Below are 25,781 nucleotides of genomic sequence, written 5' to 3'. Positions count from 1 at the left end.
ATTTTGGCACCTCGACAGCTACAGCAATGACAGGGTCTTTTGTCTAAACTTTAAACACTCTTGTAACCAAGACACAATTAAATCTTCAGTACTCTGAAGGGCATCACCTTTAAAGTATGCTAGAAATACTTTAGAAAATCACTACTTCTCAATTTGTACAGTCTGTAGATTTTGCTCTCCTCAATGCCAGCCAATACTGAAAGAATATTAAAATGTTGCAATTGCTTTAATAGACTGAAACACGGAAATTAATACACCACACACGGCACTATACACAGCTGTGAACTGCGTTAGAAGAGAGGAGTGGAAAGAGACTGTGTAGCCAAGCAAAACTGTCTTAAGTAATTAAACTCTTTTGTTTCTCTCTTCATGGGAGAAACACTATGCAAATATTTCCATTATCTGTAACTTTCAAAGACTATGGTTTAATGGAAAATGGGTGATACTTCACATCTTTTTCAATGAATGCTAGGTACTGGTTTGCTCTACCACAAATGACCATAGATATAAAATACGATCCTATTTTATCCCTTCTGACCAATTTAGGGAGATCAACTTATTTTTTTTACACAAAATTGGTGAGATATTCAGGTATTTACCTGATCTAATATCTTTGAATAGAAAGAATTTATGAAGTCCTACGCCACTGAAGGGAGCAGGGCTCAAACCCTAGAAATTTTTGTTCACAATTCCGAGTGTTTCAGCCAGTATTGTACCTGAAATCGCCCTCTCTCAAGCGTGGCACTACAGTGTTTTCTCTGGTTATGGTGAAATTCCTTCTGCCCACTTTTTTTTGCAGTTCTCAGGATTTGTCATTTTCCTTTTTTCACAGATGTTCACCACACAATTACTGTATTCTCTGCATCTGGTATCAGTGTCAACACAAAACACTTAAACTTCACAGTTCAGTTTCTACTCCAAAAATTTTCTAGTGCCCTTATTTTAGGTTCCCTTCATTTTATGTTCCTGATTCCATGAAAAGCCTTGGGTCATTTTTCTGTATACAGAACCCCAAGGGCACATCTGGTAGCCAGAACCCTAGTCACAGGCTCTCATAATGTACCACATAATGTTAGGTAAGGGACAAAGGTGCCATACAAAGAGATTCCTCCTAATTCTAAAGAGTGCATAGGAAACCCACCCAAAGACTGTAGGAAATATAACAATGCCAACAGAATATAACAGGCTTCTGAAAAGGATTTACAAATTGTTTTTATTCTAAGTTAGGGCAAAAGATGTCAAGGGATGACAATCAAATCAAATCGTGAGAGGCTATGAAGAACTACTTACTTGCACCACTGAAATGACCACTGAACAAGTTCAGGCTGCCTGAAGCAGCTATAGCAGATACTAGTCATTTGCCAGGGCTGTGTCATGCAAGCATCCCCCACAGTAACCACAAAAGACAAAAAACAGACTGACAATTGTAACTGATCCGCCAAGGAACAAGATCATAAAAAGGTACATAAACTTGTCCTAGTCCTACTCTTGCATCAGTAATTAATAAAAAAGCAGTCTGTCCTGGACCAGCTTCCCTAGTACTGAACCCAGGCTCACACCCATGTTCCCAAATCTAAATGCAAAAATATACAGCACCTGAAGCTCTGGTGAAATTTATGTTTACCATGCTGTCCAACCCTTTCTTGTTCTGATGCGTTTTTATTAGCTACACTACCTATGCATTCTTTCACACAATATTTAATTACACTACTTCAGCTCCTTACCTGTATTCTTTGTTCAATATTGTCAGCTCTTTTAAAATCAGCTGTTTGAAGTATTTTGCTTCTCTGGAGCTGACTCCTCAGTCCTTGTTTCCCAGCTCATGTCTTGGGGCATGTACTGAACCAAGAGGAAAATGTAGGCCCAACAACTTCAAAGGCACGTCTTGCTCCCCTAATATAATATAATCTTCTTCAGATTTTGTCCTTCATGTGAATAATCGTCTGAAGAGTTTGATCGGTATATATACTATCCATTGTATGCTACTGTATGCATTGTATACTATTAAAATACAAAATACTTCTAATTTTATGGATGTCATAAGCATATCATGTTAACATTTTAAAGGACATCCAGACTGAACATTGGCCTTTTCTGCCTAGGCCATTTTCCTGCAATAAGATTCCTGAGAAGCCTGGGAAGGCTGCTGTGAACTACAGGATTTTCACACAGGAATTTATGCATGTGTAATTACACCCCTCCTCCAGAAAAACAATTTCTTCACCTGTCACAGGTTTGCCAACCAACACTCTTATGCCTGCGCTCCACAGGAATCTTAGTGAAAGAAAATGATAAAGTGCTTCAAATCAATGTATCTAAAAGTGGAGGCTGTCACTCCTTCAGCACTTTTCTAACAAGATCACTGACTACAGACACTCATACACATTTCTCCTCCCAACAGCATCACCTCAGTCACTCCAGAGCAAAACACAGGAACCTGTGTGTAATTACTGGCAACCAAAATTCCTTCTGCTCTAGGAACTGTATAGAACTCTATGAAAGTGTTAAACAATCTGCAATGCACTGCTACTCCTTCTTTGCTTAAATAATGCTGAGCTGACCATACGAGTAGAAAATAAGAGGTTGCCAAAGACGACTAGTCTAGTCTCAGAATCTGATCACAGACTACACTGCATTTCTGCAACAGCCATGAAGTCGCTTCCCGTAAAAGTATTCACTGCTCTGCCCAGCTTCCTGAAACCATCTCTTGTCTTACGCTGCATTTCCCATTGAAATTGCTGGGGTGCTGAGCTCATCGACTCAAAAACTACTCTTTGTGAAACACTGTTCGACAAACAAAATTTAAAGGGGCATCATACAAGATACCTGAAGTGCATTGCATGAAGAGAAGTGGTGAAAATATCAACTATGGAAATTAGAAGCAAGAGTAAAATTGTATTCTCTCTGGAGCCACAGCAGCTCCTATATGATTTAGACAAAAATACTGTTTTTTTCTGTTAACCCAGTTGATAATGTTCTAGAGCTTATTCTATCATTTTGAAACTGGCTGCTACTGAAATTGCAGCACCTCAGAGAAAGTGCGAGCTAGGCTGGGGCGAGGGAAGTCGGTTGTCACCGCTAGACGTCACGTGACGTCACATCACGTCACGGTGGAGGCGCGCCGCAGCCACCGAGCAGCCGGCGCCGCGCTGCGCCCCGCCCCCCCCGCTCCTCCTGCAGCCCACGCGCCCGCGGCGGGAAGAGCTGCACCGTCCCGTAACACCTCCCCACCTTCGCCCTGTGGCACGCGGCGTGAGCTCTCACGTGGCCAGGAGCGAGCAGCGTGATTGGCCGGCGGCGCCGTGGGGCTCGAAGGCCGGCTGAAGGAGCGGGCGGTGAGCGCAGTGTGGTGCCGGCGCCCGGGGATGCTCGGCCTCCTGTCTAGGGTGGTCTCCTTCTTCTGGAGGCGTGCGGGGGATGAGGGAGGAGAGGATGAGAGGCGGGCGGCCTCAGGTAGGACTCCCTGCGCCCCCGGGGTTTGCGGTGCCAGGGGCAGGGCCTTTCGCGGCCTGAGCGTGGGGGCGGTGCGGGTCCCCTCCCCTGCGCCGGGGGCGCTGAGGGATGGCCTCTGTGCTTAAGAAAGGAAATCCGGAAAAGACGACAGCTTTTTGCCTACAGAACGTTTGGGAATGTCTCTCGTAGTAGTTTTTTGCTCTGTTTCCTGAGTAGGATAGGTTACCGTTGCAGCTCAGAGTATGGAGTGAGGTGAAAGAGAAGTGTGGTGCTGGTGGGTGGTGGATGCTTTGGGCACTCCTTGGTACTGCTGGCTTAATAAATACAGCTTCTTCATCTTTCTTGGGCTTTAGAATTGAGATAGTCGTGTAGCTTCGATGTTTTGAGGTTCCAAAATGGTGTGCATTTAAGGTGGTTTTGGTAGTGTTATCCGAAGTAGCAAAAAGTGCTTTTTCATATTTATGAATACAGAAAGCAAAAAAGATTACTTACTGTATTACTGTATTGTGTTAACTGTAGTTAATAATATGTTAGAAATCCAAACTAGCACACTTAGTCCAGCTTTAAGCCTGAAGTTGTAGTGCTGAACTGTTGAGTGAAAGTTTGTGATATGTAGGAAGATACTAATTCTAATCCAAAAGATGTGAAACTCCTTGGTCTCCAGTGAAACAGCACCACATCTCCATTCAGAAGTGTATTAACTATAATATTGTATAAACAAATTGGAAGAATTAATTTCTATAGCTTGTTTACTTTTTCTGCTTTTTCAGTACAAAGATATTAAATGTGTTGGATTCCTCATACAAACAATGCTGAGAACTTTTCTTTTGCTATGAAAAATCTTGAAAACAGTTGTTGGCCCAGAGCTTTTGGGAGAAGCTGTTTAGCTTGCAGGTATTTTTTTATCTCAAGTTTTTCGATGTATTTGAATATATACATTTTATATATTCAAGTGCCAGATTCTGCACCTGAAATGGGGTAATCCTGGCCTGGCTGAACAGAGAGCTTTGGTTGGAACTCAGGAAAAATTAAAAAGAGTTTATTACCTTTGGAAGAAGGAGCAGGCAACTCAGGAAGACTACAAGGTTATTGTGAGGTTATGCACAGAGAAAATTAGAAGGGCCAGAGAAATTAATCTGGCTACTGCTGTAAAAGACAACAAAAATGCTTCTATAAATACATTAACACCAAAAGGAGGGCTAAGGAGAATCTCACCCTTTATGAAGCCCCTATAAGCCAAGGGGAAATGGTTAGTGACCTGCCAGACCACCTAGACACACCCAAGTCTATGGGGCTGGATGGGATCCACCCAAGGGTACTGAGGGAGCTGGCAGAAGTGCTCACCAAGCTGCTTTCAATCATGTATTAGCAGTCCTGGAAAACCAGGGAGGTCCCAGTTGACTTGAGGTTAGCAAATGTGACACCCAACTACAGGAAGGGCCAAAAGGAGGATTCAGGAAACTACAGGCCTGTCAGTCCAACATTGGTGCCAGGGAAGGTTATGGAGCAGATCATCCTGAGTGCCATCATGCGGCATGTACAGGACAAGCAGCCAATCAGGCCCAGTCAGCCTGGGCTCATGAAAGGCAGGTCCTGATTGACCAACTGGATCTCCTTCTATGACAAGGTGATCTGCTTAGTGGATGAGGGAAAGGCTGTGGATGTTGTCTACCTGGACTTCAGTAAAGCCCTTGACACTGGTTCCCACAGCATTCTCCTGGAGAAACTGGCAGGTCACGGCTTAGACAGGTATACTCTTTGCTGGGTAAAAAACTGGCTAGATGACCAGGCCCAATGAGTTGTGGTGAATGGAGCTAAATCCAGCTGGTGTCTGGTTACAAGTGGTGTTCCCCAGGGGTCAGTTTTGGGGCCAGTTCTGTTTAATGTCTTTATAGATGACACCAAGCTGGGCAGGAGTCTTGATCTGCTTGAGGGTAGGAAGGCACTACAGAGGAATCTGGACAGGCTGGATTGATGGGCTGAGGCCAATTGTATGAGGTTCAACAAGACCAAGTGCCAGGTCCTGCACTTGGATCACAGCAAGCCCATGGGGAAGAGTGGCTGGAAAGCTGCCCAGCAGAAAAGGACCCCCAGGTGTTGGTTGACAGCCAGCTGAACATAACCCAGCAGTGTGCCCAGGTGGCCAAGAAGTCCAACAGCATCCTGGCTTGTATCAAGAATAGTGTGGCCAGCAGGAGTAGAGAAGTGATGGTCCCCTGTATTCGGCACTGGTGAGGCTGCACCTCAAATCCTGTGTTCGGTTCTAGGCCCCTCAGTATTAGAAAGACATTGAGTTGCTGGAGCATGTCCAGAGAAGCAAAGCTGGTGAAGGGTCTGGAGAACAAGTCTTATGAGGAGCGGCTGAGGGAACAGGAGTGTTTAGTCTGGAGAAAAGGAGGCTGAGGATGGACCTTACTGCTCTCTACCACTACCTGAAAGGAGGTTGTAGTGAGGTGCATGTTGGTCCCTTCTCTCAAACAACAAGCAACAGGATGAGAAGAAATGGCCTCAGGTTGCGCCAGGGGAGGTTTAGATTGGATAGTAGGAAGAATTTCTTCACCGAAAAGGTTTGTCAGGCATTGGAACCAGGGAGGTGGTAGAGTCACCATTCCTGGAGGTATTTAAAAGACATGTGGATGTGGTGCTTAGGGACATGGTGTAGTGGTGGACTTGGTAGTGTTAGGTTAATGGTTGGACTTGAGGATCTTAAAGGTCTTCTCCAACCTAAATGACTCTATGATTCTGTTGTTATGCATACAGATTGGTGGATGAGAGGCTGGAAAGCAGCCCCATGGAAAGAGAGCTGGGGGTTTGGGTTGATGGCAAGTTGAACATGAGCCAACAGTGTGCCTGGCAGCATAAAGGACCAACCGTGTCCTGGGGTGTGTGAAGCACAGCACACCCAGCCGGTTGAGGGAAGTGATTGCCCCGCTCTACACCACACTGGTGCGGCCCCACCTCCAGTACTGTGTGCAGTTTTGGGCACCTACGTGTAAGAAGGACATCAGACTACTAGAGTGTGTCCAGAGGAGGGTGACCAAGGTGGTGAAAGGCCTCAAGAGCAAGACTTATGAGGAGCAGCTGAGGTCACTTGGCTTGTTCAGCTTGGGGAGAGAAGGCTGAGGGGTGCCCTTATGGCAGTCTACAACTTCCTCAAAGGGGGAAGTGGAGGGAGCGGTTCTGATCTCCTCTCTCTGGGAACCAGTGATAGGACACGAGGAAATGGAATGAAGCTGTATCAGGGGAGGTTCAGACTGGACGTTAGGAAAAGGTTCTTCACTGGGAGGGTGATCCGTCACTGGAACAGGCTCCCAAGGGAAGTGGTCACAGCACCAAGCCTGTCAGAGTTCAAGGAGTGTCTGGACGCTCTTGTCATATGGTTTAGTTGTTTTAGGTAGTCCTGTGAGGAGCAGGGAGTCGGACTCAATGATCCTTATGGGTCCCTTCTAACTTGAGATAATCTATGAAATTTTTTCATGCAGCTTAAAGAAAGTTGCTTTTACAATGTAGTTTGTATTTAGCTAGCCTTCTTAATTGTTTGAAGCCATAACTTGCTGTAAGACTTCAAGACTTAAATGTGAAACTAATTAGTTCACAGCTGTTGATAGTTTTAGTTGAACAAGAGAATGGCTTTTTGATAGAAGGGATAGCACTTTTAGTGGCATTTTTTACTTGTTGCATAGTTCTATAAACAAGTGATTTGTTTTTATGTCAACACTTTTCCTCTGGATGCAGGTGATAAAGAATTAAAAACTGTACAAGGAGTAGTGACAAGATTTTGCCATGATTATGGGATGATAGATGACATGATAATCTTCACAAAGGATGATGTTACAAAAAATACGCCGCTGTCTGTTGGACAGGAAGTTACTGCCACTGTTGAAGAGGATAAAACATCGGGTGGCTTGAAGGCCATCAGGGTAAGAGGTGAAGATAAATAGTAGTACTTCAGAGACACTTTTGTCAGTTGCCAGCAGTGTCCAGACGTAATGAGCTGTCATACGGAAGTGCGTTTCTGTTATTCTGACACATTCAGTAATTCTGTTGGTACCAAGTGGCACGTATTAATAAAGTGATTTACAGTTCATAACTGAAGCTGCTAGTATCTCTGTGGTAATGTACTGCACGCTTCTCAGAATTAGTCTGTTGACTAGTCCTGAAACTGTTCATACTAATGGTAAGTAGAGACATACCTTTAAAAATACTTTATCTGTGTATGAGGAAGTGAAGGTTTGTCTTTGCTGTAAGAAAGAGTTGCCTCCTGTAAAACACATATTGTTAGTACAGGTGTTAGTCTGGAAAGTTTTATTGTTTCTCACCTTTTATGCCATGAATGTAAAAATCTCCCTAGGATTCAAAGCTCTAACTTCATCTGCTGCTATAGCTGTTAATCTGAGGGAAAGATCTTTATCTAATTAACTTATAAATAGGAAACCAATTCAAAGATGCTGGGTGCCTGCTGAAAGCCTTTTTTGTAAACATTATTTGTCAATAATAAATATGCTTTTCATTTGAACATAATAATAGTCCATGAGATGTTCTCCAGGCTACTGGAGAAGGCAAGTTTTCTGGTTGAAATCATGAATTGCACGTGATAAACTCCTCCCTAGGGGCTGGACTTAAGCTTAAAATAAATGCAGACCTCTGAGAATTCCTTTTCCTCCAGTGGTTGAATTGCGGTAGAATTGGGAGTAGCTGTACTGTGTCTTGATGAAGTTGACTAGAAATGTGATTTCTCAAGTAGGAGTAAACAGAAAATAAAAATACTAGAAGACAAACTTGCTTTGTCTTTTACTCTGTAACAATCGGGAGTTTAGATGCATTTTTATATATTTATGAAATCTGTAGTCTACTGAGGAAACGCAGTAGAGTTACTCGTGTAGACTTTTTTCAAGCTCTGTTGCTGGTTTGGTAATAACTAATGATCTCATGAAAACTATTTTTGAGATGTTGGCAGTTTATCAACTGGGTGGGTTTTTTTTAATCTGGGTTTCTTAGGCATCTGGGTTTTAATAATTTATTTCAGGAGGATTTAAAATGTTGCATGCTTCCATTTTTCTCTATTCTGTCCGTCCTTTAACTCAAAATAGCAATAAGAACAATTCCTGAGGACTAAAGTAAATAGGATATTTCATATTAAAGATTAGAAGGATGTAAAAGAGCAACACTCTCATAAAATGAACTCCAGTTACATACAAAATGTTGAGGGGAGGTTTTCTTAGCAAATCCATTTAATTTTGAAATGAATGCAGTTTCATTGATTAAATCTGAAGAAAGCGTATTAGTGGGGAGAGAGTTTTACTGTATGATCTAAAATGAAGCATAGAAAGAAAGTGAAAGGGAAGTCTTGTGTCTTGTATCTAAAAATATTACCAGCTCTACTGCTATCAAAAAAACGTAGCTTCTTGTAAAATAACCTTATGTCTCTTCTTTTTTCTTCTTGTTTGTTTTTTTTTCCCCCTTAAGTGGAATGACTTTCTTACATGAAAACTAAATATTGTAACTTCAGCAAGCAATTTCAGTGCTGGTTGGTAAAAGTACTCGTATACACACACTCATAAAATAAATTAGTCTTAATCTTGTTTCTCCTTCCTTGTTTTCCTTCTGACTGTCAGCTTTCACAGTACTATTGAAATATTGTCATTGCTCCAACATACATAAGCCTGGTAAGTGAGAAGCTACGTGAGGATCTCCAAAACAACTATGATATTTTAGCAGTTGTGGGATGTTTTGCTGTATGTGGTAGATAATGGCTTTCTCAAAAAGTACTAGGGATAAACATAATGATTTATCTTGTTCCCTTTTTTTGATGAGCCTTAAGTCCTGCAGGCATCTCAGACGATCTTTTCCAGCAATGTAGTTTTTGCCTGGGTGAGTGGGTTAGAGCCAAGCTTATGCCTAATGCTGACTGGACTCTATAGAAAGTCAAAGTCCAAGGGCAATCTTGATTCAGTAAGCAAAAAGACCAAGCTCATTTCTTCAAAGTATGCCGTAATCTGTGATCTCTTACAAATAAAAATAAAAATGGTATAACTGCTCTTTTCAAAGATGTGAGAGGGGCAAAAAAAGCACCAATGTTACTGTTGAGCAAGAATAACCATGACTATAGTGGGCTTCCTGCATAAAGAGTCCAGGGTTCCCACAGGTCCTAGGATTTTGTCTGTGTTACTGATGTAAAACATGTAATTTCAGAAGAACAGCACTACTCTCCCTTCTCCAAAGGGTCTGTTCAAAGTACTGAATAAGTATTAGATGAAAAACTAAACTCATTCTGTACTCTGCAATAAACCTTGATTTACTTTCCACATAGTGGCACAAACTTGAGATGCCATGAGAGTTTGCTCAGAATAGCCAACAACATTTCAATCATAGCTGTTTTTGGGAAAGAGGGGAGGAAATAAGTCCCTTTTTAATCCCCTAGGCAGATGAAAAAAATTTAGCTTCCTGACAAGCATACTTGCTTAATATATAATACTATGTATTAAATACTATACAAAATGATGCTTGGACCCCAATACTGTCTCCATCCAAAAAACTAAGCTATTACTACTTAACTTTAAGTGACCTAAAAAATATTCCTCTGATTTCAGAAATGAGTGCAAGCTCTACAGCCTAAGCACTGCCAACATGCAGTTTTGGGGAGAGTCTGGAAGGTGCAGTTTAAACTTCCATGGTGTCAGTGGCATTTTTATATTATCACCTTTAAGGAAGAGTGTAGTCAGCCTTGGGTGGCCCTCTGGTCAATGCACTGTTTCAAGAGCTGTTTGGAGCTGCTTGCCTTGTGTTTTGGAAAGATCCTAGCTCAGAAGTCTGTATTTCAGTTTATTTCATGTCAAGTGTAATTAAACTCTGCACTAAACCATTAGAGGTTCTTACACAGGCTCTACTGGGCTACCAGCGGTGGTAGCAGGAAGGCTGTTTAGAGCTAGTACGAGGAACAACTTTACAGTTTTATTGGTAGAGGAAAATCAAGTTGAGAAATATCAAAAGAAAGCATATGTTTTCATGTGTTGAAAGCATTTCCTTAGGTCTACAAATTACTTTCAAATATAACTCCATATGTAACTTACATTGTATGGAAACTCACTGGTCTTCTGTGGAACTGTGTAATTGCTTACTCAGATTCTATCCATATGAATCCCAAACAAATTGCCTAGGTGTAAGTTTAACATTCTCCAATGTTCCTGGTTAACATGAAGATATGTCTGTCAGACTGGAGCAAAACATAGATTTCAGGGCTTTTTGTTGTGGTTTTTTTTTTTTTTCATTTGTTTTACAGTGAGTTTTCATGTCATTGAAAGGAACACCATGTGTAATAGTTCTTTTAATGCAATATAACAATATTGACTAAAATAAGTAGTTTAATGTTTGCAAACTCTGGAGTAAGGGTAGACATAGGCTGTTTATTACTATATTAAATGGAAATACTTATTATGTTCAACAAAATAAATTGGATAGAAATTGGGATCATAGTATAGTTCAGATTGGACCGACTTCAGGAGGTCTCTAGTCCAACCTCCTGCTCAAGGCACAGCCACAGGTTCAGCCTGTGGTCAGATCCACGTAACTCAGGGCTTCATCCAGTCAGGTCATGAAAACCTCCAAGGATGGAGAGGGACTGCACAGCCTCTCTGGGCAACAGTGTAGTTTCTCTACATACCTTCTGGAGACAGCAGTTCTTGCTTAATGGTAATACCTGTTTCTGTCCAGTGGCATTGGCGTTGTTACTGGGCCCAACAGCCCTTGTAGAGTGCAAGGAAGCTCTGAAGAGGAAGTGTTTGAACTGCAGACTGGAGACTCCTGAACCCACAATGGTGGTGGCCCTTTGGGGGCAAGGAAGAGAACATGCAGTTCTAGTAATTAAGAGCAGAGATGCTATCTATATCCTTGCCCCAGCACAGCTGGGGGGGAAAATAGTTTGTAGCTTGTGTTCTGCAGAGGGCTGTTTAAGTAAGTAAACTTATATTTGAGGTGGTGATATGGACAGTCTGTAAGAAGGGTTTTCTAATTGAAATTATTAAAGAATTACTATGGGGCAGTCTGAAATACATATAGTGTTTATAAATAGCACCTTGAAAACATATTTTTTTGCCTTCTGAAATAGTGATCTTCTAGTTTCACTTTGTACAATCATACTGCTGGGGGGCAGGCGGTCCTCTAGTCAATATGAAGAAAACTCTTAAGTAGACCGAAAGCAAAGGAAGCATAAGAAAGATTTGACAAATCAACATGTAATTATAGTAGTTGTGAATGTTGCAGCATACAGCTGACATATTAAGAGAACTTACTGTTTACTAATGTTTTTGTGTACAAAAATGGACAGCTACAGTGAATATAGAATTGTTTAATAAGGAGCTTGACTTCCATAAGCAGTTGAAATTCTGATATTTATTGTAGGAATATATGTTTAACATAATTCTAAGTATCAGCTGTTTGAATGTTGGGGTTTTCTGTATTAATAGGTAGACGCCATCCAGAATACATGGGGAGACTCCAATCCTACTTGTGATGCTTCTGAACTAAATACGAAAATATTAATCGGCAGTGTTACCTCTCTCTCTAAGGATGGTGGCTATATTAATCAGAACACTTTTTTTGCAATGGAAGATGTCTGTGAAGGTGCGTAAGGGCTTTCTTGTTTGCTCTTCCTTAATTTTTTTTATGTGTACAATAGAAATATCTTCTGTGAAACTTGCGGTCCACGTTTCAAATTTAAGTGCTAACAGAGCGTATGTAGTGAAACAAACATATGGATTTGGGTGGAGAAAGCTACCTGTTCATTCGTACTGAGAGTAACTTGCATGTTACATGTAAGCAAGGTTATTTTTCCTCTAGCAACTCTTACGTAGTTTGTCATAACCTACTGGGGGAAGAACCGCAAAGAGAAGTTTGAACTCGGTGGATCTGAATAACACATTGTTCTGGCTGGTGATTTTATTTGACTTAAACTAGATCTGTATGGGAGTAACGCAAATGTCATCAGTAGCAATTAAGAAATGTTCTGGTTTACATAGGTTTCAAACCTTGTGAAGGTGACTGGGTACAAGCAAAATATTTTATTAACCCAACAACATGGAACAGTGAAGCAGTTGCTGTGAAGCCTTTGAGATATAAGCAAGTGGACAAGGTAAATGTTCTGCACACTGCTTTTGGCAAAAGGAATCTTGGGTGAAATGGGGTATTGAAGGTGATTTTAAGTTGCTAATATTGGTAGATCTGTAACACATCTTTAAAAGATAAAACATATGAACTGATCCGTTTATAGGATTATTTCTAAAATAAAGCCTCTTGAAAAAGCATACACATCTTGGTTAGAACAGGCAGAGTAACTAACACTTATTGCTTATCAGTTGTTGATTTGGATGCTTACTGTTGTTTTAGTTACATTGGTTGTAATGAGGATGGGTGGATTTTCAAACTTCTAAGTAATGACTCTGGAATTTATTATGTTTAATTTATCCAGGTGTTTTGGCTTAAAAGCAACCATTTTCATTTTTTTGTTCTATTCTAATTAATATATTTGTTCCCCATAGGAATTATATCTATTAGGTTTATGGTTTATTGTATTTACCTTGACTGTACATATTGAATAATATTTGCATGTCAAGCATAGGAAAAAAAATTCTCTTGTGACTGCTAGTATTATAAATTAGGTAAGTCGGTAAGTCAAAGGCGGGTATTATGATTAAGTCAAATGTACGTGCTGTAGTATGCACTTAAGTGGAACCTAATGCTTCTTTACACTTTTAAACCCAAAGAAAAGCACAGTTTCTAGGTTAGAGCTGTATGTTTACCTCCCATGAATAACTGAAACTTCAGAATCCAGCTCTGATACACATTCTAGACACACTCTGTTAGCACAATTCTCTATACATGCTCTGTTAGCACAATGCTAGAATGACTGTTGCAGGAAAAAACTATACAATGGTAGTATGCCTGTTAGCTTAAACAAATAATATCAAGTAACACTGAATAACAAACTGTTACAGGTTCGCATTTCCAGCATCTGTGGAAGAAGTGGTACAGTAGATGAGAGTATATTTTTCACTTTGGATTCATTGAGACTTCCTGATGGCTATTCACCTTGTAGACATGATCTAGTGAACGCGATTGTGGTGGAGAGCAGTCAGTCATGCTATATTTGGAGAGCTCTCTGCTTGGTGCCAGTCAGCCAGAACGGGTAATAATTCTTTCATTCTCTTTCCACTTAACAACTAGAGATGAACTGTAATTATGCAGCTTAAATTCTGTTGTATCTATTAAGTGAGAAATACTGTGAATTCTTCACTAGTTGACTAGAAGGTGTGATAGGTCATTGGGAAGGAATATCAGTGTGTGATACGATTTGGCCCTTGCATTTTCTTCCTTTCCGGAAAGTGGGGACATATCTGCTTACTAGAGAAGCAAAACTAGTAGCAGCTGAGGCAGGGATATTGCTAGGCAAGGAAGAAATTTTGCATTGTTTTGTTACAAAAATGCCAAGCTCATGCTCTTACCTTGTGTTTCCTCTCATCTGTGTTCTTCTACTGAGGACTTTACTGTTTGAAAAGCATTCTCAGCAGAACTAGTGTCAAATGGATGTTTCTTTAATCAAGACAACTTTTAAGTTGTAGTGATTCTTCAGATATCGATCAGCAGTGGAATAGTTTAATGATCTGAATAATAGAGATTTGTTGGGCTTGCAAACATCAAACTGAGCTTCTGCAGGCATTTTAGATGGCATATGTGATGTGAGTAGGATTGGGACAGATTGCAGAAAAGGTTGGAAAAAGTAGATGATCTTCAGTACGGAGAAGCAGCAAAATCCTGTTAAATAATTAACTACACAAATGTAGAATGGGCAACAACTAGCCAGTAGCAGGTCTGCAGCAAAGATCTGGAGTTTGACTTGTGAGTTTAAGTGTCTGTCCTGTGAAAAATGCAAATACTGTCCAAGTGTATATAAATAGGGCTATTACCTGTAAAATCTGTCACTCTTGGTGGTAAGAAGGCTGTGGTAGGGCTACCAAGTCTGATTCTGTAGGCCCAAAAATAAGCTGTGAACCAATTGGAAAGTCCAAAGGAGAGCAAAAAGGGCATTCTCATACCTCTCAAACATAGACTTCGGGAGAACTTGCCTTGTTCAATCTCTAGGAAATATAGCTAAGGACGGTACATATGTCTTCAAAGGGACTATGAAAAATGGAATAAGCTGTTTTTACTGGAGATAACATTGATATAATAGATTTAAACTGTACCTGGATGAATCTTGAAGTGTTTACATCACTTTGCACAACAGTACAATTTGTTTACTTATTTTTTCAGTTGGACCTGTTTTTAGTGATGGATTTAATACAGAAAACTATTACTAAAGACAGGTCACAAAAGGAGACCTTAAGGTTGATTTGTCAGTTGTAGTGTATTTCCTACCATATCAAAAAAATTGGAGCAGCTTAAGCTGCAATGGGAGACATCTAGTGGGCTTTGCTAGTAAACTGATGTAGCTAATTAAGAACAGCTGCAATAATTTTCTTCCTTATTATATTAGATAACTAAGGAATACTTAGGGTATGTAAATATTGGAGAGATTATTAAAATACATCCAATACATTTTTGTGCCACTTCATTTAACTGAATAGTTCTTAGTTGTAGAATAGACACAATTTTTTAAATAGTTTCTACAGGTAGCTGACACTGAGAGGTTAGAGCTCTGGTCACTGTCTCAGATAGGGAAGAGCATGTGACTTTGGTTTCATAAGCATTTTCATCAGTAGTATGTGTGATAGTAGTTTTTAAGGGCGCTTTTTTTTCAGCTTTTTTGATTTCTTCTTCAGTTTGCTGCTTTCAGATTGTAGCAGTTAACAGAAGCCATAAGTGCTTGGGGTGCATGCTAAAAAACTTCCAGTCTAGTCATTTTATCTCTTAAGCTCCAGTGCTACTCAGGACTCTTGCTAAGGAGTTGCTCTCTGTCGTGTCTTGGTTCGGCTCTCAAAGAGATCCGTAACAGCTTCAGTCAGCTTTTGATTCAGCTCTTCAGCAAAGATTAGCTAGCTTGTTAATCATTTTAGTCTTGTATCCAAAGTTTTATGCTGGTTTATTGTGCTGCTGACAAAATGCTTGTTTTTAATTTGCTGCTTAAATTAGTAGAGGTAATCTAATTGTCTTGGAAGTATAAGCAGCTGAGAAAAACACTCTTACCTGCTTCTTCCTAAATACTGTGACTATGCTTTGGTATAGTGATTCCTCAACTTGTACTGAATCAAAGATATTTGCCGAGTCTTATTTGTGTTTCAAAATTGCTAACTAAAATTATTTTTACAGACAATCTCACTCTAATGGAGTCAACCTGGATGAGCCTTATGAAAACTTAATGAGAGACAAAGGAGGGTTGGAAATCTCGAGAATGACTAATTTTGGAACTCTGAAGCAGGGGGAATCTAAAAGCATGATCATTTGGATAGAGTAAGCCTTTCTGTTTGTTCTAAGCTTGCTTTCTTTCCATCACTCCATAGTCTCTAAATCTGTCTTTCATACAGAAGCCTCTCATAGTTGAGCCTTGTGGTTCATGGTCTTCAAGTAACCCCCAAATACTATGGAATTAAAGAGACTTTCATATTGAATTTGATGTCTTTAGGATAGTCTTTTCATTGAGCATCTATCTTGAGGATAGTGCTTTGGGACTCCCCTATCCTATGTTTCTTTTCAATCCTAACAAAATCCTTTCTGGAACGAAGATTAAAGTTAAATGTTTTAATTCAAAATCTTGGAACAAGAGGACTGTTGTATACGTATGCATTAAAAGCAGACCAGATTTGTTTTCTAATTTCTTTTTTAACTTGTGTGCTGAAGAACTGTGTTGGTGTATCCACAAGGGGTTTTCGTTTTGGTGGTTTTCTTTGGTTTTGGGGTTTTTTTCACATCTGGGCATAGGGGCTCAAATGAAGTCATACCTGAATACCCTCTATTTGTTGCTATGTGCTCTTTCCTAAGAGTCACTTACCCAGTGATAAACTTTAAGTTACCATAGTGTTTTTATACACAGTATTTCTGTATGCTTCATATGGTAGTTGATATGACCTAGAAATACTACCATTTAGCAGAGGTTCTAATCCTCATGAGTTAGAAGCAGCAGTCAAATTTCTTTCTGGTAGCAGTTATGAAATAATGGTGAACTAACCTGCTACAGACAGTTGTTTTTCGTCTTCAGGTAGAATTAAGCTTCCCAAGAACATTAACTATGCATTTATGTAATTAATTGCATAACTACTTCTAGGAATAAAGGGAGTGTACCACAGTCCTTAATCAGCTGCAGATTAGCTGGATGGGTGAAAGACAAGCAATTCAGTTTTCACATTCCTCAAAACTGTGAGAAGAGTCCAGAAGCATATCTGTCATCTTTTCCAATAAATCAAGAAAACCTCTCAGAAGCTGCAATTAATTCGTATAACGAGAGCAAAGGAACAACATATGAGTCATTGAATAATACATCCATTATGAAAAATGGAGTCATTCCAGGTACAGTGAAATGTTAACGTTTGAATGCTGAGTGTTAACACCTCAAGAGACCTGTGGGTTGGTTTGAGAAGACTTGCCTATGCTAGCGATAGCAATTATGGTAACAGAATTTATTATAATCTGTTTCCTACAGAAGGAATTAATTCTCACGATACAAATTTATCAAGGACAAAAGAAAACTTTTCCTTGGTGAAAGATGAAAATCTACATAATGGAGAAGATGAACAAAGAGAAGATGTGGAACAACCAATAAAGCATGTCAATGTTACTGCAGAAATTGTCATACCACCAGGTGGAAGAACATTCATAGTGATCACATGCACAGCTGTGTAGGTATCTCTTTCCGTTGGTCTGACCCATACAATGGAAACAAGTCTTAAAAATTGACTTAACTGTGCTCAGAATAAGGGAACTATTCTCTTTGGTGTAGGATAAACTAAGCCAGTACGTGTTAGCAATTGATGTGGAAATACATGCTAGACCTTGAAAGTAGTTAGCATTTTAATGCTTGGTTATGATTTTTGTCAAAAGAAAATGGTAGTAGTAAATGAATAAGCATAGTGGGAGTAGATAACTTCTCTTAAAAACCCAATAAGATGAAGATAATGCCTATAGCTGATTGTATTCTTTTCAGGAAACCCTTTGCTCCATGAGTACTAGAGCAAATGCAGATTTCCTGGGAATTTTTGTGTTTATGTCTGATATGTTTCTCCCAGTCTGGGTACCCTGACGCCGTATTCATGTTGCTACATGCCTCAATCTCAAGCTTCCCTGTCCTCTGATATTAAATGCAGGTTATGTATGCTGAAACAAAAAAGAAAAAAGCTTTCTTCCTTGAAGGTGTAATTTATAGAGGAAGTGGTTTGCAGATCTTAGAAAACCCTTGAAAAACAAAAATACTTCGTAAAAAATATTTCATGGATTTAGTTAAGAATAAAAAGTGGCTTTGTGTGAGCTCTTTTCAAGTGGGAACCTCATGCTGGAAATCTTACTTTTATGTAATTTTCAGTTACTTGCAGCTGTAGCTCCACAAAAGTTGTATACCACAACCATTGACTCTTATGGTTGTAATTTAAAATTTGGATGGGGAAAACATTGTCAAATGGTTTCGTTCATCAAAGTAACACTGCCTTAACTTTCGCACTGCTTCTGTTACCATTATAAATAGCGAGGCAAGGGGTAGAAATTTTCTTAGGAGAATGATTTAGCTGCGATTTGAAAGACAAGCTGCAGGTGTGGCCTGCCTTTGTGGAGAAAAATGTGTAGAAAAAACAATTCATATTTCACTGTAACTCTGTAAATGCACCAAAGTCTGAGAATCTTGTAATAATGCAGAACAATCCACACAAAACTCCTTGGGACGCTGCAGCATGAAGGTAACAAGTGCTTGCTGGCCACTTTAAGGAGATCATAAAGACTGCAAGTTTAGACCGTAACTCTGGACAGTTTAGTGTCTGCACTGAGTTTGTGTATTGGAGAAAGCCAGGCTATAGCTTTAAGCTGAGCAGGTAGTGTTAGTTGGCATGCAAAAATGGTACTGCTGCTAAAGAGAAAGTAAGCTAGAATCCTTCTGGGATGTTGTTGTTTCAGGCACATAGTAAGTGTTGGACCGTGTAGTTAGTGCTGAGGGGAGAATTGGGCTCTGGGTAGTGCTGGGATGAGTTCCTTAAGGGATTTCAGAGCAGCTGGTGTGTGCTAGATCTTTTGTCTTAAGTTCCTTAGAAAACATTCTTAAGAAACTCTTCCCTCAGATCTATTCCCCTGTCACTCCCCAAGGACTGCTTACACATATAAAGTGCATTTTTCAGAAATAAAGGATCTTTCCTACTTTCTCCACTTGATGTGTTTATAGTTAGGGTTCAGTTCTGAGTAGTTTTAAGCAAGGTAGAGCAAAGCTGTTGCTGCAAACAGTGAAGCGGTATGCTTCAAGTTTGTCTGATGGAAATGTTTGGCTAATCTTTCTCAGTAACAGTAGTTCCAAGGTGTTCCTTGTGACAGAATTATTAATTCTGTACCTAGTATAGTGGGGTGGGTTGTTGGTCATTACCCATGCTTTTGATGAAATTGGGGGTTTGAGATTTTTTTACTCTTGGGGGTTTTTTGTTTGGTTGGTTAGGTTTTTAAATCATAAATGATACCTGGATTCAACTCAGGGTGGGGAGTAAGTGTGAGGAATAACCTGAAGTTAGCAGTTCTCATATGTTACTGAAATGAAAATCTACAATTTGATTTTAAAAAATACTTACGGCTGGGGAAAAGAAAGTGTAAACATGTTGGTTGTAAGAACATAACTTCTGCTTACTTGAAGAAACCCTGGATGCAGTAAAGAACTCCTGTTGCTTGGTTTCTCTGATTTTACTGTTGGACGCTATATTGAAGCCACTGTAACAAATGAAGAAGAATTACTAATAGCACCTGTAGAACCATTTTCTCCAAGAAAGCCTAAAATTATTCCAGAACCTCAGCCAAGGAAGACAACAGTGGTTGCCCCTAAATACAGAAGGTACTGTGAATTAGAGAAAAAAATAGCACATAACTAATACTGCTGTATTTGGTATTGCTATATCAGTTCACAGATTCACAGAATGGTAGGGGTTGGAAGGGACCTCTGGAGATCATCTTGTTCAACCCCGCTGCTTCAGCAGGGTCACCTAGAGCAGGGGGCACAGGAACGTGTCCAGGTGGGTTTTGAATGTCTCCAGGGAAGGGACTCCACAGCCTCCCTGGGCAGCCTGTTCCACTGCTCTGGTACCCTCACAGTAAAGATGTTTTTTCTCATATTAAGGTGGAACTTCCTGTGTTCCAACTTGTGCCCATTGCGCCTTGGCCTGTCGTTGCGCACTACTTTTTCAGTAGTGTCCAGCAGAGTCCAGTCCCATCCTCTTGACACCTGCCCTTCAGATATTTATAAACATTGATGAGATCCCCCCTCAGCCTTCTCTTCTCCAGGCTGAACAAACCCAGGTCTCAGCCTTTCCTCATAAGGGAGATGCTCCAGTCCCCTGGTCATCTTGGTAGCTCTCCACTGGATCTGCTCAAGCAGTTCCCTGTCCTTCTTAAACTGGGGACCCCAAAACTGGACACAGTACTCCAAATGTGGTCTCGCTAGGGCAGAATAGAGGGAGAGGATAACCTCTGTCCACCTGCAGGCCACACTCCTTTTAATGCATCCCAGGATATTGTTGGCCGCCTTAGCCACAAGGGCACATTGCTGGCTCATGGTCACCTTGCCGTCCACCAGCACTCCCAGGTCCTTCTCAACAGAGCCACTTTCCAGTAGTTCAGCCCCCAGCCTGTACTGGTGCATGGGGTTGTTCCTCCCCAGGTGCAGGACCTTGCACTTGCTCTTGTTGAATTTCATCAGGTTCCCCTCGGCCCAGCTCTCCAGCCTGTCCGGGTCTCGCTGGATGGCAACACAGCCTTCTGGTGCATCAGCCACTCTTCCCCATTTTGTATCATCAGCGAACTTGCTGAGGGTGCACTCTGTCCCTTCATCCAGGTCATTGATTAATATGTTGAACAGGACTGAACCCAGCACAGACCCCTGGTGAACACCACTAATGACAGGCCTCCATCCAGACTTTGCCCTGTTGGTCACAACCCTCTGAGCTCTGTTGTTGAGCCAGTTCTCTGTCCACCTGTTCTGTAATGCTGACAAAGAAAATGTGAAATTGGGAGTCTGTATGTGTGTTTATATGTATGTTGTAAGCAAGATAATTGTGGATATTACTGATAGAAGACGTTGTTTTAGTAATGAACTGCTTGATTTCTTTGTAGATTTGTCGAACAGGAGTTGTTTCTGCTATATAATGTGATTAAAAAAGATAAACACTGTTATGTAGTAATCTGCAAGTAACACTTGTGTTATTAAGAAAATAGATGGAAAATCAGGAAGAGTTTTCTGAGAGAGTTAGCTTCTTAACTCCTCAAGCAACTTTGACATCTATACCTGATAAATGTTTCCTGTCGTTCATTCAGAACTTTTCCTTTTGCAAATAAGTCTCCATTAGACTTACAGTATTTGCTTAGTTATAAAAATATCCCTAAACTGAAAAAGCAGACACATGATGTTTTCAAATAATCTGTAACTAGAACACTTATCTTTCTTCCTAGCATAGCAAACTTCTCAATTGTCACTTTGAAGGAATAATTGGGTCTGTCGTGTGTGTGTGTGTGTGTGTGTGTGTGTGTTATGGTTTTATAGCCTTGATGATGTGGCATGTTAATTAGCTGGTTTTCACATATATAGTTTGAGAAAGCTAAATGATGTCATATTTTTCTTTTAGAAATCACAGAAAGCAGTTGCCAAGCTTTCTTCCACATTATACCATACCAGATGAGTTAAGAAAATGTGTGGAGCAGAAATTAGACATACTGACCTTTCAGCCTCTCCTAGCAGAAGTATGTACATGTGGGCTTATCTAAGAAAATATATTTTATGTAAGTGTGTTTGTTCAAGCTGGCCTTAATTTAGCAAAAACATGTAGTCCTTAGTATAATATAAGATGATGTAATACTGTTACCAAGTAGACTGAAGACTTTAGTCTGTATCTGGTAACTTCCATGGGTTTCAATATGTCACACAATCCAAGCTTACAAGAGCTCAGAAGGGTAAATGTGAAAAACTGAAAAGGGAGTAGAAGTATACTGGGGGTGGGGAATATTACAGAAGCTGAACAAAGATTCTTCTTCACTCATTTTTTAGATACCATTAGAAAGGGGTTTTTGGGGTGTCAGAGCAGTAGTCCAGCAGTTTTTTTCATAGCAAATGAAAGCAGAAGTTCTTAAGTTATTACAGTAACAGAGGATTCTTTTCTGGTTGTTCAGAACTTTTTTTTTTTATATCTTCAAGTTTAATTCACAACCAAACCTGAAGTCTGACAAGTCTAAGAAGGGTATTACAGTGATTCCTTCTCCAAAACTTTGTCCTGATTTCTGATAGAATGTTGCTGCAGTTCACTTTTTTGTCTCCTAACTTTTTAGGTACTTATAAACTGGGGCTGATAGTTAATATTTCAGAAATGTAAAAGGCTATGTTGTCTGCTTTCTAAACAGCTCACTCGAAACCTGAGGTCACAGCATTAAGATAGCATGTTAGTGATCCTATCTCAAAAGGAAGATAAAACTCTGTCATGTTTGAAATAGTTTGATACTGAAAGCCTGCCATTAATGGTAACTTTTTTTGATGACGCTTGAAGTTCTGTCTGGTACTGGTGACTGTTTTAAGTCTGCTTCAGAAAGCACTGTTCATTTGCCTTGTGCTTCCATGAGACGATACCAAACAGCATTCTGTCCTATCAGTTGTTGTTCAGGCAGAGCTTTATACTGTTGGAGAATGCCTCTCCAGTGAGATGCATTAAACTCTGAGGGAGAAAGTTCAGGTTCTTTCGGCTTGCCATAAGTTGTATAGTTATAAGCCAGGACCAACACTGACATGACTCTCTCTCTTCACCCATCTCTGCCCAGTGTACTTAGATTTTATGCTTACTGGGATTGCTGAGCGTAGAATTCAGTTTGTAGACTGCCCCTGAATTCAGATGTTGACACTGCCCTTGCAGTAGGGAGAGACTTGGTTAACTCTTTAGCTGACTGGCTGTTGTATCTGAGCTCCAAGGACTGGACTAATTCTGCTGTGGCTACTGTGGAATTTAAAATACTAGCTAGTGTATAGCTACATGTGTTTAGGTGCCTTAATTGGCAACCCAGTTGCTGTGCAGTCTGTCTTAAGAGGTGTTTTGTATAATGTTAAGAATAGTAGGTTCCATATATTTGTGTAGAAGTTATAACAATAACGTATACTGTTTTGTTTTTCAGCATCTTAATTTAGATAATTATAAAGCAAACTTTTCTACTCTCTTGTGGCTTGAAGAAATCCATGCAGAAATGGAGATAAAAGACTTTAACATGAGTGGGGTTACACTGAAAAGGAATGGGAGCTTTTTAGTGTTGGAAGTGCCAGGAGTGGAAGAGGGCAGACCTCGCCTGGTTACAGGTAGTAATTCCTGTGAGCTAAAGCCAAACAGCATGTTGATCAATATTTTCAGTGCAATACAAACTCCATTGCTTATTCATTTGTTTAAAGAAGTCTTTCACATATCTGAACACTAAGTTATTAATCTAGGCTCCTAGACAGGTGCACTGCACTGTTAGTGTCTCAGTGTGAGTCTTACAGTGGCTTCTGTCTACAGCAGCATTGCATATGTCTGTTCTTATGCATGTTCCAGTACTTAAGCATTTTTCATGTACAAAAATTGGTGGGGCTTTCAGCAAAAATGAACTGGGCAATGTAGTTATAACTTAAAAGACAATAGGTGTATCAAAAGCAAAAGCTGGGAAAGTAGTTAAAATTTAATTCAGAATCTCAAATAATATAATATACAAGATAACTGTTTCCAGGTGTCGTCGTCTGGTGGCATCAATATTGGGTAGTTTTTCAAATGTAATACACAACTGCATATGGCATTTCAGAACAGGTACTCATGGCTACAGCAACTTTGCTGAAGTTAGTTAACATCTAGAATCCGGCAAATTCCTAGTTTAACCATGCAAAAGAGGAATAAATTAAGTGCTGCAATGAGAATTTTACTATTCCTTCTAATAGTATGTTCCCCTTTAACTTTGTTTACAATTAGGTGATAAGGTGATACTGAAAAGTCGAGTCTACTCTGAGCATATAATAGAGTACGTTGCCTATATTACTGAGGTAAGCAAGGTGTATCTCCTGCTGAAAATACTGCGGTCCGCAGGTTTCAGAGGGGAAGCTGGCAATTTGTGGAATTACAGACTACTTTAACGTGACTTTTGGGAAGCTAGATTTGTTTTTTCTATATTCTGAATCGTGATTTTGTATTTTTATTGTGTTTTTTCTAAATTATAATCTTTACCAGCTCTGAAAGCACTCATAACATAATCTAAATATGCAGTATGTTGGTAGCATGTAAACCTATGTATTCTTTTTGGAGGTTACGGGGGACGTTCAATGCTTTCAGAGATGCTACTTTGTGTTTTGAAGTACTAAACCTTCATCAGTAAACTGATTTTTTTTTTTTTTTTTTTAATATCTGCAACAGATATGTAATGAAGATGTTACTCTTCAACTGAATGCAGACTTTGAACAGGCTTACAACTTGGAACCCATGGATGTGGAGTTCGTTCACTGCAGGTATTTTAATAAGTTTCCAAAAAGCTGCATTTAATGATTGTTCTAGTAAAGTGACTTAAAGTTTACATGATTGTCAATTAGTTGTTTTGGTGGATACAGATAGGAGAAGGACATAATTAAGATCTTGCCAATTCTTTCACGTCTTTCGCTCGACGCACTTTTGCCGCTGCATTCATTGGTAAAAAAAACTGCAACTGTAGTCACGATGTACCAAAAATTCTTGTCTTAAGCCTCTATAAATGATTGCACCAATGTGAAGCAGTGAAATGGGGGGGGGGGGGGCAGTGAGGTGGGGTGTTTTGGGGTTTTGTTTTTGTTTTTTACAGGAAAAAAATATACTAATATGGCTGCTAGACTATGCAAAAAAAAAAAAAAGTTGCTGATGTTAACCACCCATCCTTTTACACTTTTGTTTTATTCATGGCATGTTGTTATGTGTACAGAGTTGCTTAATCTTCTCTGTAAAACCAGCTTTGCAGAGAACTACCTTGAAAGGCTATCTAAGTCTGGAACACCAGGTCATCTTTGTGTCACTGAAGAGCTAGAAAATATGTGTATCAATGTTATTCATAGCAAAGCTGTTGACTGGCACTTCTGCAGCGTATTTCTCAATAGATGCTTCTTTAAAAAAAAAAAAAGTGGTTTTATACAAAACTCTTATTTTTATATATACTGGTGCCTAGTAAAAAAAATACCTGACACCTTTTGAGTGTATGCTGTTGTAGTTTATGGAAATGTAAGCTTTTACTTTAATCTACAAATTTTATTCTGGTAACAGGATTACTAGCAGGCGATGCCAGTTGGCAGTTGAGCAAGCTATCTACCTGGGTGAAAAAGGTACACTTCAGTTGACTTAAGCTGACTAGCGGAGTGAGTTTGCGGGAAGTCTTGTGTGTTATATCACTTTCACATCAGGGCACACTGGGAAAAATGCATTGTAGTTTGTTCTTAGGAGAATTTTCTTTATTTTTTTTAAAAAAACCAATTCTGAGTCTAGAGTAGGTGTGATCAGAATTATTTCATCTGTTGGCCATCACAGGGGAGAGGAGTGAGAACAAACTTGTGAACTGTTTGAGCCAATAAGAACCGTAGAAATCATAATGTTATGATAATAGCAAGTGAAATGGCAGTGTTTTATGTTACCTCAGAATTTATTAAAAAGCACTGATTTCCCATTTTATGGTTGAGTAGAACAATCCATATGAACTTCACACAGGTTTCTACCACTTTAATATTAGTTCTGAAAAACCAGTTTTGGCAACTCAGAGCAAGCTGATTCATCAGCAGTAATGTTAATCAGTGAAATGTGCAAAGTGTTTGTGTAGCTTGCAAATTTTTCTACTTTCTCTTTCTCCCCTAAATTTGAAGTGTTATTTCCGGAAAGGCTTGTCTTACAACCACCGCAAGCTATCAAGACCCAGAACACTACTGAGTATTGTGTTGTTGATGATGGCCTCGAACAAGGTTCCCAGCAGGAAAGTAAGGTATCTATTCTGTAAATCTTCCTTAAAATACTGAATCCCATTCAGATTGTTAACAGATACCTACTGTACAGCCGTTGTTAGAGAGGAATTGCATAATGGAGTATCAAAGAGTCAAAGTTGTATTCTGATGTCAGAAGTTTTTGCTTGCTGCCTGGGGACAAGGGATTGCTTGGTGATTTCTTACAGAA

The 25,781-nt window shown here is 39.8% G+C and overlaps 1 protein-coding gene across 1 annotated transcript in view; it reads left to right on the top strand.

Annotated features, from left to right (window-relative positions):
- Positions 1-3,343: 3,343 nt before the first annotated feature.
- MOV10L1 (Mov10 like RNA helicase 1) overlaps positions 3,344-25,781 on the top strand; it is a 37,653-nt gene continuing 15,215 nt past the window's right edge. The window contains exons 1-15 of the mRNA XM_075084636.1: positions 3,344-3,453; positions 7,189-7,373; positions 11,916-12,072; positions 12,468-12,580; positions 13,443-13,633; positions 15,754-15,894; positions 16,706-16,947; positions 17,081-17,276; positions 19,256-19,450; positions 21,234-21,348; positions 22,762-22,939; positions 23,580-23,650; positions 24,018-24,109; positions 24,888-24,946; positions 25,478-25,593. Of these exons, the coding sequence (XP_074940737.1) occupies positions 3,366-3,453; positions 7,189-7,373; positions 11,916-12,072; positions 12,468-12,580; positions 13,443-13,633; positions 15,754-15,894; positions 16,706-16,947; positions 17,081-17,276; positions 19,256-19,450; positions 21,234-21,348; positions 22,762-22,939; positions 23,580-23,650; positions 24,018-24,109; positions 24,888-24,946; positions 25,478-25,593 (2,139 nt within the window). The 5' untranslated portion in view covers positions 3,344-3,365. The remainder of the gene's footprint in view (positions 3,454-7,188; positions 7,374-11,915; positions 12,073-12,467; positions 12,581-13,442; positions 13,634-15,753; positions 15,895-16,705; positions 16,948-17,080; positions 17,277-19,255; positions 19,451-21,233; positions 21,349-22,761; positions 22,940-23,579; positions 23,651-24,017; positions 24,110-24,887; positions 24,947-25,477; positions 25,594-25,781) is intronic.

The sequence above is a fragment of the Phalacrocorax aristotelis genome, chromosome 1 (assembly GCF_949628215.1).
Source record: "Phalacrocorax aristotelis chromosome 1, bGulAri2.1, whole genome shotgun sequence".
Taxonomy (NCBI): Eukaryota; Metazoa; Chordata; class Aves; order Suliformes; family Phalacrocoracidae; genus Phalacrocorax; species Phalacrocorax aristotelis.
This window is presented reverse-complemented; position numbering and strand designations above follow the sequence as displayed.